The sequence below is a fragment of the Ranitomeya imitator genome, chromosome 4, assembly GCF_032444005.1.
Source record: "Ranitomeya imitator isolate aRanImi1 chromosome 4, aRanImi1.pri, whole genome shotgun sequence".
NCBI classification, from domain to species: domain Eukaryota; kingdom Metazoa; phylum Chordata; class Amphibia; order Anura; family Dendrobatidae; genus Ranitomeya; species Ranitomeya imitator.
Genome location: NC_091285.1, coordinates 202,719,973 through 202,733,477, shown reverse-complemented (window position 1 = coordinate 202,733,477; position 13,505 = coordinate 202,719,973). Strand labels below are relative to the sequence as shown.

The 13,505-nt window shown below is 44.6% G+C and overlaps 1 protein-coding gene across 1 annotated transcript in view; it reads left to right on the top strand.

Annotated features, from left to right (window-relative positions):
• UTP20 (UTP20 small subunit processome component) overlaps positions 1-13,505 on the top strand; it is a 183,391-nt gene that overhangs the window by 85,371 nt on the left and 84,515 nt on the right. Inside the window, exons 25-27 of the mRNA XM_069764293.1 lie at positions 504-629; positions 9,514-9,680; positions 11,875-12,083. Coding sequence (XP_069620394.1) covers positions 504-629; positions 9,514-9,680; positions 11,875-12,083 — 502 coding nt within the window. The remainder of the gene's footprint in view (positions 1-503; positions 630-9,513; positions 9,681-11,874; positions 12,084-13,505) is intronic.

The window sequence follows — 13,505 nt, the reverse complement described above, 5'->3', positions numbered from 1 at the left end:
TTTGTCCGGGCCTTTTAAATCCGATAAATAACCATCAGCTTTTTTCCAAAAGCCAGATCCTTTTCAAATGAAAGCAATACTAGTGGCTATTTAATGGATCCATTTTCCTAACACTTCAGTGTTAAAAATTGGATCTAGTTTAATTATTTTTTTTTTTTTTTTAAAGCTGGACAAAAAAATTGTCTGCACCACTTTTTTTTTTTTTTTTCCAACTAAATGGTGCTTGATCTGTTCTAACTGATGATCACTGGACATGTGAACATAGCCTTACTGTATTATTGTATCATCATTTCTGTCCTATTCCAAAATCTCTTTCCCTGGCATATAATTATCCATAACCAACCAATCCCTTATCTAGAGAGATTTCTACTTCTCAACCCTGACCCTATGACATGGTTTCAAAATTCGTAAAAAAGAAAAGCGCACTGTTAGTTGTGTTGTTCTGTTACATTCTAAGTATATGTATTAAACAATTAAATGATTAATAATTTTACGTGTTACAGAGAAAACTTGCAAAGGTTGCTTGAAGATAACAACTTTAAGGGGGAGATTGTCCATTTCAGCATTTCAGAAGAAAGCTCTGTAGTCAAACCTATGCATAGGGCAGACCTAATGCCCGTGCTTATGAGGTAAGTCCTAAGTACAGATTGACAATATCCTGCAGAAACAAATGTTTTAAAGGGAATGTGTCATCAAAAAATTACTAATTTGATTTAGGTATTTGTTAAATGTAATATTTTTTTTTTTAAGTCGCAGTTTTTAATTCAGTTTTCCATATTAATATATTAACCTCTTCACCCCTGACGGTTTTCAGTTTGTTTTCTTCCTCCCTTTCTTCCAAGAGCCATAACTTTTTTTGTTTTATTTTTCCAGCCATGTAGCTGTATGAAGGCTTTTTTTTTGTGGGACGACTTGCATTTTTGAATGACACGTAGTGTACTGAAAAACGGGAAAAAAAAATTTCAAGTGTAGAAAATTGCAGAAAAGTGCAGTCCCTCAATTGTTTTTTGGGGGGGTTTTCTATTTACCATGTTCAATACTTAGTAAAACTGATCTGACAATATGATTCCCCAGGAATAAGGGGAATTTTTTATATGTGTGTATGTATATATATATGTACATATATATGTGTGTGTGTGAAGGAAATAGTTTGCCCACTGACGAAGACATGAACAGTATATAATTTTACGGGTAGGTTAATTTTAACATTGAGAGTTTGATTTTCTGGATTTTCTTTTTGATATTCTTTCTTTAAATTATATAAATTTATTTGCATTTGGCAGTGAGAAATAAATATTTCTCCTTCACCTCATTGGGGGACACAGACCGTGGGTGTATGCTGCTGCCACCAGGAGGCTGACACTAAGTAACACAAAGAAAGTGATCTCCTCCCCTGCAGTATACACCCTCCTGCTGGCCCCCAGCTAACCAGTTCTTGCTTAGTGTCCGTAGGAGGCACACGGACGGGTCTGCTATTCAGACCCAAAGATTTTACCTTTTTACCTTTTACAACGGACGAAGGGGGCGACGGATTCTTTCATGGTCCGATCTCCCCCGAACCAACAACAGGCGAGCACGGGAGTTTCACCTCTCCGTATCCTCTCCTGCGACGTGGGAAGCCACTGCCTGAGCTGATTTTAGGGGCGACGGGCCTCTTCATGGGCACCGATCTCCCCCCTCCCTTATCAGACGAGCACTGGAGTTTCACCTTCAGTATCCTCCTCTGCAGCCAGGCCTATTGCCGGACATTCAGCCCTGTCCACCAGGTCTTACCCTCGGCTGTACAGAGGCACCTTCCAACGTGGCGTCCGAGCAGCCCCCACTGCATCACCACTGAAAAAGCGGATGATGGAAGGAGGCAGACGGTTCCTCTCCACCCCTCTTCTGCAGGTATGGTGGATGGAGGCTCCCCAACCCTACACCGTCCTATCTTCCCGGGCACAGCTCCTACCTGTACGGGGTAAGTGCACGTTAATAATTGACTTTTTTGGCGGTCATAGGTGGGCTCCATAGCGGCAGGGTCCCCACAGAACTTCGCGGTCCCTTTCCCTGCAGTCCGCGGGTGCGCGCCGGCCAACTCTATAAATTTAGTCCCCGGCTTCGGCCCTGTTTAGGCCGCATTCCGGGAAGCCCCGCCCCCTGCCGGCTTTACTCTAGCGGCTCCGCCCCCCTATTCTGGCGCTTCTCGGGCAGGACGAGATCTCGGCGGCCATCTTCTCCCTGACCTCAGGAAGGGGCTGCGGAGTTTCCGGCCCCTAGTTCTTCTGGAAGGGGCTGCTGCCGGCGGTTTTCAGCGCTGAGGTCAGCGCTATTCCAGACGGGGGACTCAGAATCCCGGTAAGGTGAATCGCTCCCCTCCCCCGCAAATCCGCACGTCCGGCAGCATAAAGGCACTAACATCACGGTTTTAAATACTTGGGACCCGCATTCTCTGGGTCTCAGGTCCCCTGGTCTTTAAGTCTCATGCCCAGTAGCCGCTGGGCTTGTCTCATGCCCAGTAGTCGCTGGGCTTATAGGTGCATCCCCAGTCTTTTTCCATGGTTTTTCTCATAAACCCTTCACCAGATTCCCTGGTCTTAAGAGTTCCCTAGTGTAAAAGGGGCACATTACCAGCAGAGCCGGTCACCCTTTCTCATAGTGCTTAATCAATTGAGCTCAGGAGCCTTCGCTGCGCCTATCCCGGCTCCTCCCAGAGTACCTAGTTCCCCTCCTGGGATTCCATCTCTGGCATTATCCTTTTAAAAGATGCCCCGGTCTTGTCCAGCATTCCTGGTCTTAAAGGAGCATGACCAGCATTCCCGGTCTTAAAGGCACACGACCACACATGACAAGTATGCCCTGGCCTTAAGGGCACGTGACCAGCATGCCCTGGTCTTAAAGGTACGTGACTAGTATGCCCTGGCCTTCAAAACACGTTACCAGTATTTCCTGGTCTTAATGACTCATGACCAGTATGCCCTGGTCTTAAAGGCACGTGACCAGTACTCTTCGGTCTTAAACGCTAGGGACCAGTATGCCCTGGTCTTAATCTCCCATGACCAGTACGCTCATGACCAGTATGCTCTGGTCTTAAAGGCACATGACCAGTATGCCCTGGTCTTAAGGCGTTTGTCCAGCATGCCGTGGTTTTTAAAGGTGACCAGTACACGGGGACTTCTACTCTCCTGCTTTTAAAGGTACTCGACCAGTATGCCCTGTTCTTAGAGACACGTGACCATTATACCCTGGACTTAAAGGCACATGTCCAGTATGCTCTGGTCTTATAAACACATGACCAGTATGCCCTGGTCTTAAAGGCACATGACCAGTATGCCCTGGTCTTAAAGGCACATGTCCAGTATGCCCTGGTCTTATACGCAAATGACCAGTAGGCCCTGGTTTTAAGGGCTCATGACCAGTATGTCTTGGACTTAAAGGTGCATGTCAAGTACGTCCTGTTTCTTAAAGGCACATGACCAGCAGGCCTTGGTTCTTGATGGCACATGACGCACATGAATAGTATGTCCTCCTCTTAAAGGCACAGGACCAGTATTCCCTGGTCTTAAAGGCGCGTGACCAGTATTGACTGGCCCTAAGAGCACATCAGCAATCCTAAACTGGTCTCCCTAACTGAACTCTGGAGCACTCAACATGCTCCCTCTTCTACATTAGGAGTCGCCGGCTAGCAGGGGCCGCAAGTATCCTTGAATAACGTACAGGTTCTACAAAACGGAAGTTTTCTTTTCCTGATCTCTCCCCCATGTTTGGTTGAGAACAATGCGAAATATGGATCGGATATTGCCTTGATTTGCCAGAGCCTCTGAGAAAGAGGGACTCTCTCTCTCTCTCTCTTTATATCATCAACAGTGGGACGGGCGATGCACTGGACAGAAGCCTCTAAGCTGGATGCCATACCGGGTCGGATTTTTATGGTAACGGGTCCTTTAACCCCTTAATGACCGCCAATACGTCTTTTAACTGACCTGAGATATAAGAGAATAGCCTCCCCATACAGATGACAATCCAGCATCTGTTGGTTGTACACTATAGCTGACAACTTGCTGTATCAGCCACGATCAGTGTTTGCACCTTCTAAATCTGTTTAACCCCTTAGATGCTGCTGTCAATAGTGATTACATCATTATAAATGGTTAACAGAGTGTGGGGGCTTCTTCTTTATCCCAATTGGTGCCCTCAGATCATGATTTTGTGGTCCTGATGTTTGCGATGGCAGTTCATGACCAAATAGCGGCCTTAGAGTCTGACGGCTGTAGTAATCTGTTTAGAAGTTAGCAACATTTAGGTGGTAAAAATACACATTTTAATTTCTGTCATGCCACTTTGCATTAATTCCTGTAAAGCACCTGAAGGGTTAATAAACTACCTGACTGCAGTTTTCAATATGTCGGGGTGTGCTGTTTTTAAAATGGTATCACGTTTGGGGGTTTCCCAATATATGGGACCCCTAAAGTCACTTCAAAGATGGATAAGTCCCTAAAAAAATAAATGTGGTAAATTTCTTTGAAAAAATGAAAAATTGCTGCTACATTTTTAAACCTCCTAAAATGCTAACAAAATAAAATAACATTTTACAAATGGTGCTGATGTAGAGCAGACATGTGGGAAATGTTATTTATTAATGGTTTGCTGTTGTATGACTATCTGGATTAAAGGGATAATCATTCAAATTCAGAAAATTGCTAATTTTTTAACATTTTTCTCAAATTTTTTATATTTTTTATAAATAAACACAAAAAATTTTGAACTAAATTTACCATTATCATAAAGTATAATGTGTCACGAAAAAACAATCTCAAAATCACTGGGATTTGTTGAAGCATTGCAGAGTTATTACCACATAAAGTGACACTGTTCAGATTTCAAAAATTTGGCTCGGTCACTAAGGGGTTAAGGGGCTCCGATTTCCGCCCACACTTTCAACAGACGAGCATATGGATTGTCACCTCCGTGTATCCTCTTCTGCATTTAGGCTATTGCCAGACATCTGCCCTGTCCACTCGGGGACTTCTACTCTGAGGAGGTACGGAGGCACACATTTTTGGCGTCCAAGCACCCCTCCCTTTGTATCATCGCTATTTAGCGCATGATGCAAGAAAGCGGACGATTCCTCTCCACGCCCCTGTTAAGAGGACGGTGGATTGAGGGTTCCTTTTTTTCTACTCTGCACGTCGATGGCTAGAGACCTGCTGGTCGCAGTCCCGTATTCTGTCTCTTGGCAGACTATCCGGGTTGTATTTCTTGTGGTATACCTACTGGTATTCCTGCCCGATGTATCATTTTTTTTTAAAATTACCACAGACGGTCGGATAGCAAACCTAGCTCGTTCCGTCTTGTGGTTTCGGGTTCAGCGCTTTTCCCTTCCTTAGCCACCACATGGGTGGCTTGACCATGGTCTCCTGGTCAGAGACCTTAGCTACTTTGTTTCAACAGTATAGCTGGCCAATCTAATTTTCTGAGCGGGAGACTAGCAGGGATCGTATCTCCTCTACAGACCCAACCAGCAGTGGAAGCATTGTCCAGGATAGTCTAGATCTAGGGATCTTGGTTCCAAAAATGGAGGGAATGTAAAGTGTCACCATTCCTGGACTTCAAACTTCTAACAACCTTTGTCAAGGTCCTCCCCTTTTTCCGATGGAGTTTCTCCGCTCAGCCATTACTTCATCAGAAAGAGGTGGACTTTTCTGGCATCCTTAGTCATTCGGGAGTCTTACCCTCACATGCCTATTTCTCCCCGCTACAACAATCTCTTCAAGGTCAGCTGATGGGGGAAACATGGGTTCTATCCCCAGTGAAAGTAAATTTCTTCCTTTCCATTTGCGAACAGCATTTTCTAGTCACGACCTTGTCCTCCGGCCTGGCTACCACACCAGTGTGGTCGCAAGGGTCATGTCGGTTGTCGTGTACTTCTTGCATCATAGAAGCATGGTCGTCCTGCTCTTTTTGGTCGACTTTGTAGCTGCTCTTCTAGGACTACGCTGAGTCGTCTATATCTCTTGCAATACCCTTTCTCTGGGCTAGCAGCTAAACTTAGACAAGTTTCTTTTCCTCTTTCCCAGTTCAGCAGATCCTTTTTTCAGGATGATCCTGCCCCGCAGGATGGTTTTTTCTCTCTCGAGTCAAGCTCGTGGTTCTTCAACAGAGAGCTTGCGCACTTCATATCTCATTCCCTCGGTTCATTCAATTCGCTAGGAGGGTTCTGAGGAAAAGGACGACAATGGAAGCAGTTTCCTTCGCTGCGCCCTTTTTTTCTGCAGATCTATCAGGCTTTCAAAGAGTATTCTCTGAGCTCCTTCCTCTCCCAGAGCCTTCTCCTGGTCCAATGGTCATTGGGGAATTCCAAGGCCAGTCTTCTTCCGATCTTTTCCCTGGAGTTCTGAACGGTACGTCTAATCCTGCAGCAGGCCCATTGACTTTAGGCGGGTCTTCGGTTTACCCACAGTCAAGCGCCATGGCCCAGGCACCTCTCTCTCTCTGACGAGCCGAGATCTTTCATTCAGGGATCTCACCAGTACATATCCCTGGAGTAGTGCTCTGGGCAGCACACATGTTCAGCCATCAGGGTTCCTCCTCTAGTGAGTGGGAACTTCATTCGGAAGTCTTCCATCGGATCTGCCTTCACTAGACTTCTCCAGATGTAGGTCAGATGGCGTCCAAGCTGAACGCCTATGTGCTCCGGTTCATGGTTTGGCCTTGACTTTCAAGACCATCGCAGTGCATGCTCCACTCTTCCATGGGACCAATTTCTATAACTCCTCTTCTACTTCTTCTGAGATCTTTTCGGAAGCAGGAAGGGCTCCAGGGATCCCGGGAGAACCGCACTGACCATGTCAGGGTTTTTCTCGCTTGCTGTTCTTCTAGTTTTCCGTCTTATTGCGACAAATCTGGGAAGATGGACTTTCTTGCAGGGAGCCTTAACCTGTAGTTCTTCCCTACCGCGTACCGTTAGATCCGTGGGACCCTAATGATCCTCGGCTTTTTACAGTGGACTCCTTTTTTGGACTCGGACAGCCTTCACTATCAGGGAAGGTCTCTTCCCTTCTTTCTTTGCGTTCTTGTACTCCTGATGAGTCTTCGGAACTCGACGTTCTGTTCTTTGTCTTTTTTCCTTATTACCTAAAGGCAGGGTTGCCCTCAGGACATCCCCCTTCCCTCATTGCCAAGGTGGTATTGTATTCCCACTGTTGCAGGGGAATCGTTCTCTCATCTCTTTCGGCTCCGATCCACACACCTCGGAAGGGATCCTCTATAACCTGGAAGGAGTGAGTGCTTTGAGTGGGTACGTATCGAGAATGGCGTCCTGCCAAGGGTTGGACGCTTTACTTGGCTTTCTCGATGGTAAGTAGGCTTCCTGACAGTCGCAGGAAGGGTCTAGCCGTTTCTTCGGCCAGGTTAGCCTGGTAGATTGTTTTCTCCATCCAGGAGTCCTTCCGAGCTAGATGTCAGCCTATCTCCCTGTCTGAGGGCTCTAGGTTCCAGACTTCGGCAAGCACGACCGCAAGCTTGTGAACTCCTCCAGTCCGCATACATTCTTGAAGCACTTTTATTCACATACTTCCACAGATGTGAGTCGGGGCAGGCGGACCTTGCAGGCCGCGGTGGCGCACTTGTAAGTAGCGGTTACACGGCCTGATCTGATGATGTCCCCACCCAGGGACTGCTTTGGGACGTCCCATGGTCTGTGTCCCCCAATGAGGCGAAGGAGAAATAGGGATTTTTGTGTACTCACCGTAAAATCCTTTTCTCCGAGCCATTCATTGGGGGACACAGCTCCCGCCCTTAGCTTATGCTTTGTTTTTATCTTTTGATATTTTTATACTCTCTTATATAATGTGACATGCTATACGTTTATATGTTGCTATTGATCTCCTACTGCTTTTGCACCGAACTGGTTAGCTGGGGGCCAGCAGGAGGGTGTATACTGCAGGGGAGGAGCTAACTTTCTTTGTGTTACTTAGTGTCAGCCTCCTGGTGGCAGCAGCATACACCCATGGTCTGTGTCCCCCAATGAATGGCTCGGAGAAAAGGATTTTACGGTGAGTACACAAAAATCCCTATTTGATCCCCTACCAACCATTAAGAGTTCTAGAGTCTATGGACCGGTTAAACGTTCCTAATCAACTCGTTACCTGCATTAAAGACCGTTGTCTTGCATAGTCACCTGTATAAAAGAATCCTGTCCACAGACTCAATTAGTCAGTCAGACTCTTACCTCTACAACATGGGCTTAAGGATGTCAGGGACAAAAGATCATAGACCTCTACAAAGCTGGAATGGGCTACAAAACCATACGTAAGACTCTGGGTGAGAAGGAGACAACTATTGGTGCAATAGTAAGAAAATGGAAGAAATACAATGACTGTCAATCGACATCAATCTGGGGCACCATGCAAAAATCTCACCACATGGGGTATCCTTGATCATGAGGAATGTGAGAGATCAGCCTAAAACTACACGGGGGGGGGGGGGGGACTTGATAATGATCTCAAGGCAGTTGGGGCCACAGTCACCGAGAAATCCATTGCTATCACATTACGCCATAAAGGTTTAAAATCCTGCAGTGCCATTCAAGGTCCCCCTGCTCAAGAAGGCACATGTGCAGGCCCGTGTGAAGTTTGCCAATGAACACCTTGATGATTCTGTGAGTGATTGAGAGAAGGTACTGTGGTCAGATGAGGCAGAAATTGAGGTCTTTTGGCATTAACTCATCTCGCCGTGTTTGGAGGGAGAGAAATGCTGCCTATAACCCAAAGAACACCGTCCCCACTGTCAAGCATGGAGGTGGAAACATTGTTTTGGGTGTTCCTCTGCTTAACGGTACAGGACTACTTCACCGCATCAATGGGAGAATGGATGGAGCCATGTACCGTAAAATCCTGAGTGACAACCTCCTTCCCTCAGCCAGGACATTAAAAATGGGTCGTGGCTGAGTCTTCCAGCAAGACAATGACCCAAGGCAACAAAGGAGTGACTCAAAAAGAAGCACATTAAGGTCATGTAGTGGCCTAGCCAGTCTCCAGACCTTAATACCATAGAAAACTTATGGAGGAAGTTGCAGCTCCGAGTTGCCAAGTGACAGCCTCAAAATCTTAAATGATTTAGAGATGATCTGCAAAGAGGAGTGGACCAAAATTCCTCCTGATGTGTGCGCAAACCTCATAATCAACTACAAAAAAAAAATCAGACTGCTGTGCTTGCCAACAAGGGTTTTGCCACCAAGTATTAAGTCTTGTTTGCCAGAGGGATCAAATACTTATTTCTCACTGCAAAATGCAAAAAAATTATATAATTTCTGGATTTTATTTTTGATATTCTATCTCTCAATGTTAAAATTAACCTACCCTTAAAATTATAGACTGTTCATGTCTTGGTCAGTGGGTAAACTTACAAAATCAGCAAGGGATCGAATAATTAATATATATATATATATATATATATATATATATATATATATATATATAATATATATCACACATACACATACTCATTTCTGACTTATCTTTCTCCCTTTTATAGAATATTATATGGGCGCATGAGAAGCAAAACGGGCAGGAAAACGCAGGGCAAGTCTGCGTCTAGCACACGAATGTCAATTGTTCTCCGTTTCTTAGCTGGTTCCCAGTCTGAAGAGATCCGGATGTTCCTAGATCTTCTGTATGAGCCAGTAAAACATCTGAAGGATGGTATGATATGGTTCACTGCATGTAAATATTTCCTTGACCTGTTATCGTGTACCCATTGTATATCTGGCAGCGGCCTGTTATTTTCAGGGGAAGACAGACATAGACTAGTGATGGTCAACCTTTTAGAAAGCGGGTGCCGAAACTGCAAGCCAAAACCCACTTATTTATTGCAAATTGCCAACTATTAACTGTTGTAATTATAGTGGAATAATACAGTATAATATGTTATGTTGGAACTGTAAAAAGCATATAGCCCAATGGCATAATTTAAATATATAAAGAATACTGTATAATGGCCCCACATAGTGCTTCATAATATATAAAGGCCCCACATGGTGCTCCACGTTTATTTAATGGCTCCACATGGTGCTCCATAGATTATAATGGCCCCCACATGATGCTCCAAATTGTATAATGGCTCTATATGATGCTCCATACTGTATTATGGCCTTCATGATGCCCCATACTGCATAATGGCACCACCTAGTGCTCCATACTGTATAATGGCGTCACACAGTGCTCCATATAGTATAATGTGCCTACATAGTGCTCCATGCTGGATAGTGACCCAACAAGATGCTCCACACTGTATAATGGTTCCACATAGTGCTCCATACAGAATAATGGCCCCACATCGTGCTCCATACAAAATAATGGCCCCACATAGTGCTCCATACTGTAATATGGCCCCACATAGTGCTCCATACTGTAATATGGCCCCACATAGTGCTCCATACTGTATAATGGCCCCACATAGTGCTCTATACTGTATAATGGCCCCACCCACATACTGCTCCATACAGTATAATTGCCCCACATGATGCTCCATTCAGTATAATGGCCCCACATGATGCTCCATGCTGTATAATGGCCCCACATGATGCTCCATGCAGTATAATGGCCCCACATGATGCTCCATGCAGTATAATGGCCCCACATGATGCTCCATGCAGTATAATGGCCCCACATGATGCTCCATGCAGTATAATGGCCCCACATGATGCTCCATGCAGTATAATGGCCCCACATGATGCTCCATGCAGTATAATGGCCCCACATGATGCTCCATGCAGTATAATGGCCCCACATGATGCTCCATGCAGTATAATTGCCCCACATGATGCTCCATGCAGTATAATGGCCCCACATGATGCTCTATGCAGTATAATGGCCCCACATGATGCTCCATATCGTATAATGGCCTCACATGATGCTCCATATTGTATAATGGCCCCACATGATGCTCCATATTGTATAATGGCCACATATGATGCTCCATGTTGTATAATGGCCACACATGATGCTCCATATTGTATAATGGCCCCACATGATGCTCCATAGTGTATAATGGCCTCACATGATGCTCCATATTGTATAATGGCCACACATGATGCTCCATGCTGTATAGTGGCCACTAATGATGCTCCATACTGTATAATGGCCTCACAAAAAAAAAAAAAAAATTACTGCTCACCTTTGCCCGTTCCAACTCTGATCTGGTCTCTTCATATATTACAATCCTACCTGTGGGCATGGGCGCCATCTCCTCAGCAATAGCGCCGCCACTCTCCTCAGCCCCCTACTCAGCACATGCGCAAACTGATGTGACGGCATGCAGCATGATGGGACGGCGCGCGTGCAGAGGAAAGTGGCCTCTGCACTAGTGATGAAGGGAGATGGCAAGTGAGCTGAGGAGAGTGATGGTGACGCTAGTTTTGTGGAGATGGCACGTGTGCCCACCGGGAGGGCTTTGTGTGCCACTTTTGGCACGTGTGCCATACATTCACCACCACTGTTATAGATTATGTAATATGACTTTGTGGCCATTCAGGTGAAGCTTTGGTGGCTCTCAGCTCTGCCTTTTAGTCCGTGTTTTGGGAACTCCCTTTTCTAATGGCTGCCTCTAGTAGGTCATATGTAAGGGAGTCATATATAAAATACACTGGGTTTGAATGTGCTTCGTATCTTTTCCATACTACAAGTTTTGAAGTGGAAAAGGATGTAAAGTCGCTCAAAGGCCATTTCTATATTAGAAACAAACAGCCTGCCAAAGAATGGGATCATGTTTAGTAGAATAGTTGTCACATTAATACACACCTACAGCTGGTGTGACATTGCTTTACGCCAGGCTGGAATGCCATTTTCTCTTTTTCTGTTTTCTTTGCTGACGTCCTATTCATTTTTTTCTTTGTAGGAAGCTGTCTGGCTTTGGTGCAGCAGTCGGTAGAACTGATGGACCTCTCTAAGGTTCTTCCTCTTGGACGACAGCACAGTTTGTACAATAGTTTGGAGGTTGTTCTTAAACATTTAGGTCACCTGATCAGCCCTTACTTACCCAAGATACTGCAGATTTTACTTTGCATGACAGCCACTGTGTCTCATATTCTAGAACAGAAAGAAAAGGTAAGTTTGTGTTAAAACATTCTGCATTGATAATCCCTATGGTTTTATAACCAAGCTTGGACATGGTCCAAATAACTTACTATATATATTAATAGCACTATATATTTCACATTTACTACTCTAGCTCTGTCTGGGTGCACATTGACTCTTAGGTTACTGCACAGAGCCTAATGTAATGTTTTTACTTGCCTGAAAGGAGATCACCAGCGGAAGCCCTGTAGGGACACTTAGCCAACATTTAATGTTTCGTCTCTCTGTATAAATTAAGGAAAAAGTTCTGTTTTCATATTATAAAGCAGACAAAGTGGAAGATTTTTAAGGTTTAGCTGCCCTAGTGCTGTCAGCAGAACAGCAAGATTTTTCAATTAAAAGTGTGCATTGGCAGATTGGTGCACGAAACAAAGGGACGGATCAAAGGCTCCTGATAAAGTAACTTAAAAATTGTTAGTGACAATTAATCCATTTATAGTTGGGATGAATTCACATACTGCAGATTTTGTTCCTGGAAGTTCTACAACTGTTCTATTCATCAGAAGCCGTCACATTCAGATGAATAGAACGGATTTTGAGTCACAAAAATTTCTGCAACCTGTGCAGCATTAGAATTCACACTTAGAGTATCTAACTTATTGTTTTCCATTTTAAAACCGGATATGTGAATTGCAGAAATATTGTAAAAGTTAATTACTAGTGTTGAGTGAGCGTGCTGGGATAAGGCGTTATCAGAGCATGCTCATATGCTAACACAGTATCTTCCGCGTGCTGGACAAATATGTTCTAGTAACAAACCGGCAATCCCTTCATGTGATGTGCTGTCACACATCTGTGAGACATGAAGCCACAGCGACTCAAACATAGTATTCGAACACACCGAAAATACTCTGTTAGCACATGAGCGTGCTCGGATAACACCTTATCCCAGCACGTTCACTCAACGCTATTAGTTACCCTATTTTGCTGTCTTGCCTGCACAAAACAAATTCTGAACTGAGGTGTAACAGCTTAAAGAGGACGTTTCAACAAATTTTTCATGTTGGAACTGGACACCCGATGTAAAAGTGGCTGCAGAGCAGAATAAAACTTAATTTTTCCTCTACGGTGCTGAGATATTATCAAAGTATTTGGCACCTAGTGAACTAATTTTCGTTAAGTACAAGTGAGCTGTACTTATTTCCCCTGTATGATGTAGCCCAATCATAAACAGGCACAACAGACACCAGAGAAAACACACCACACCATATCTTAGTACAGTCTACTACTGTGTGAGCTGCAGCGAAAGCAGAACAGACTTTCATTACATAACGATTGCAATTAGCACATCAGACAGAAGTGGTGTTACTGACAACGTTTAGCTCTCATCTCCAGAAAGGCAGTGTGGAAGGATGGCCAAGATGTCAGTACAGCCGAGCTGAAAAAGAGAAA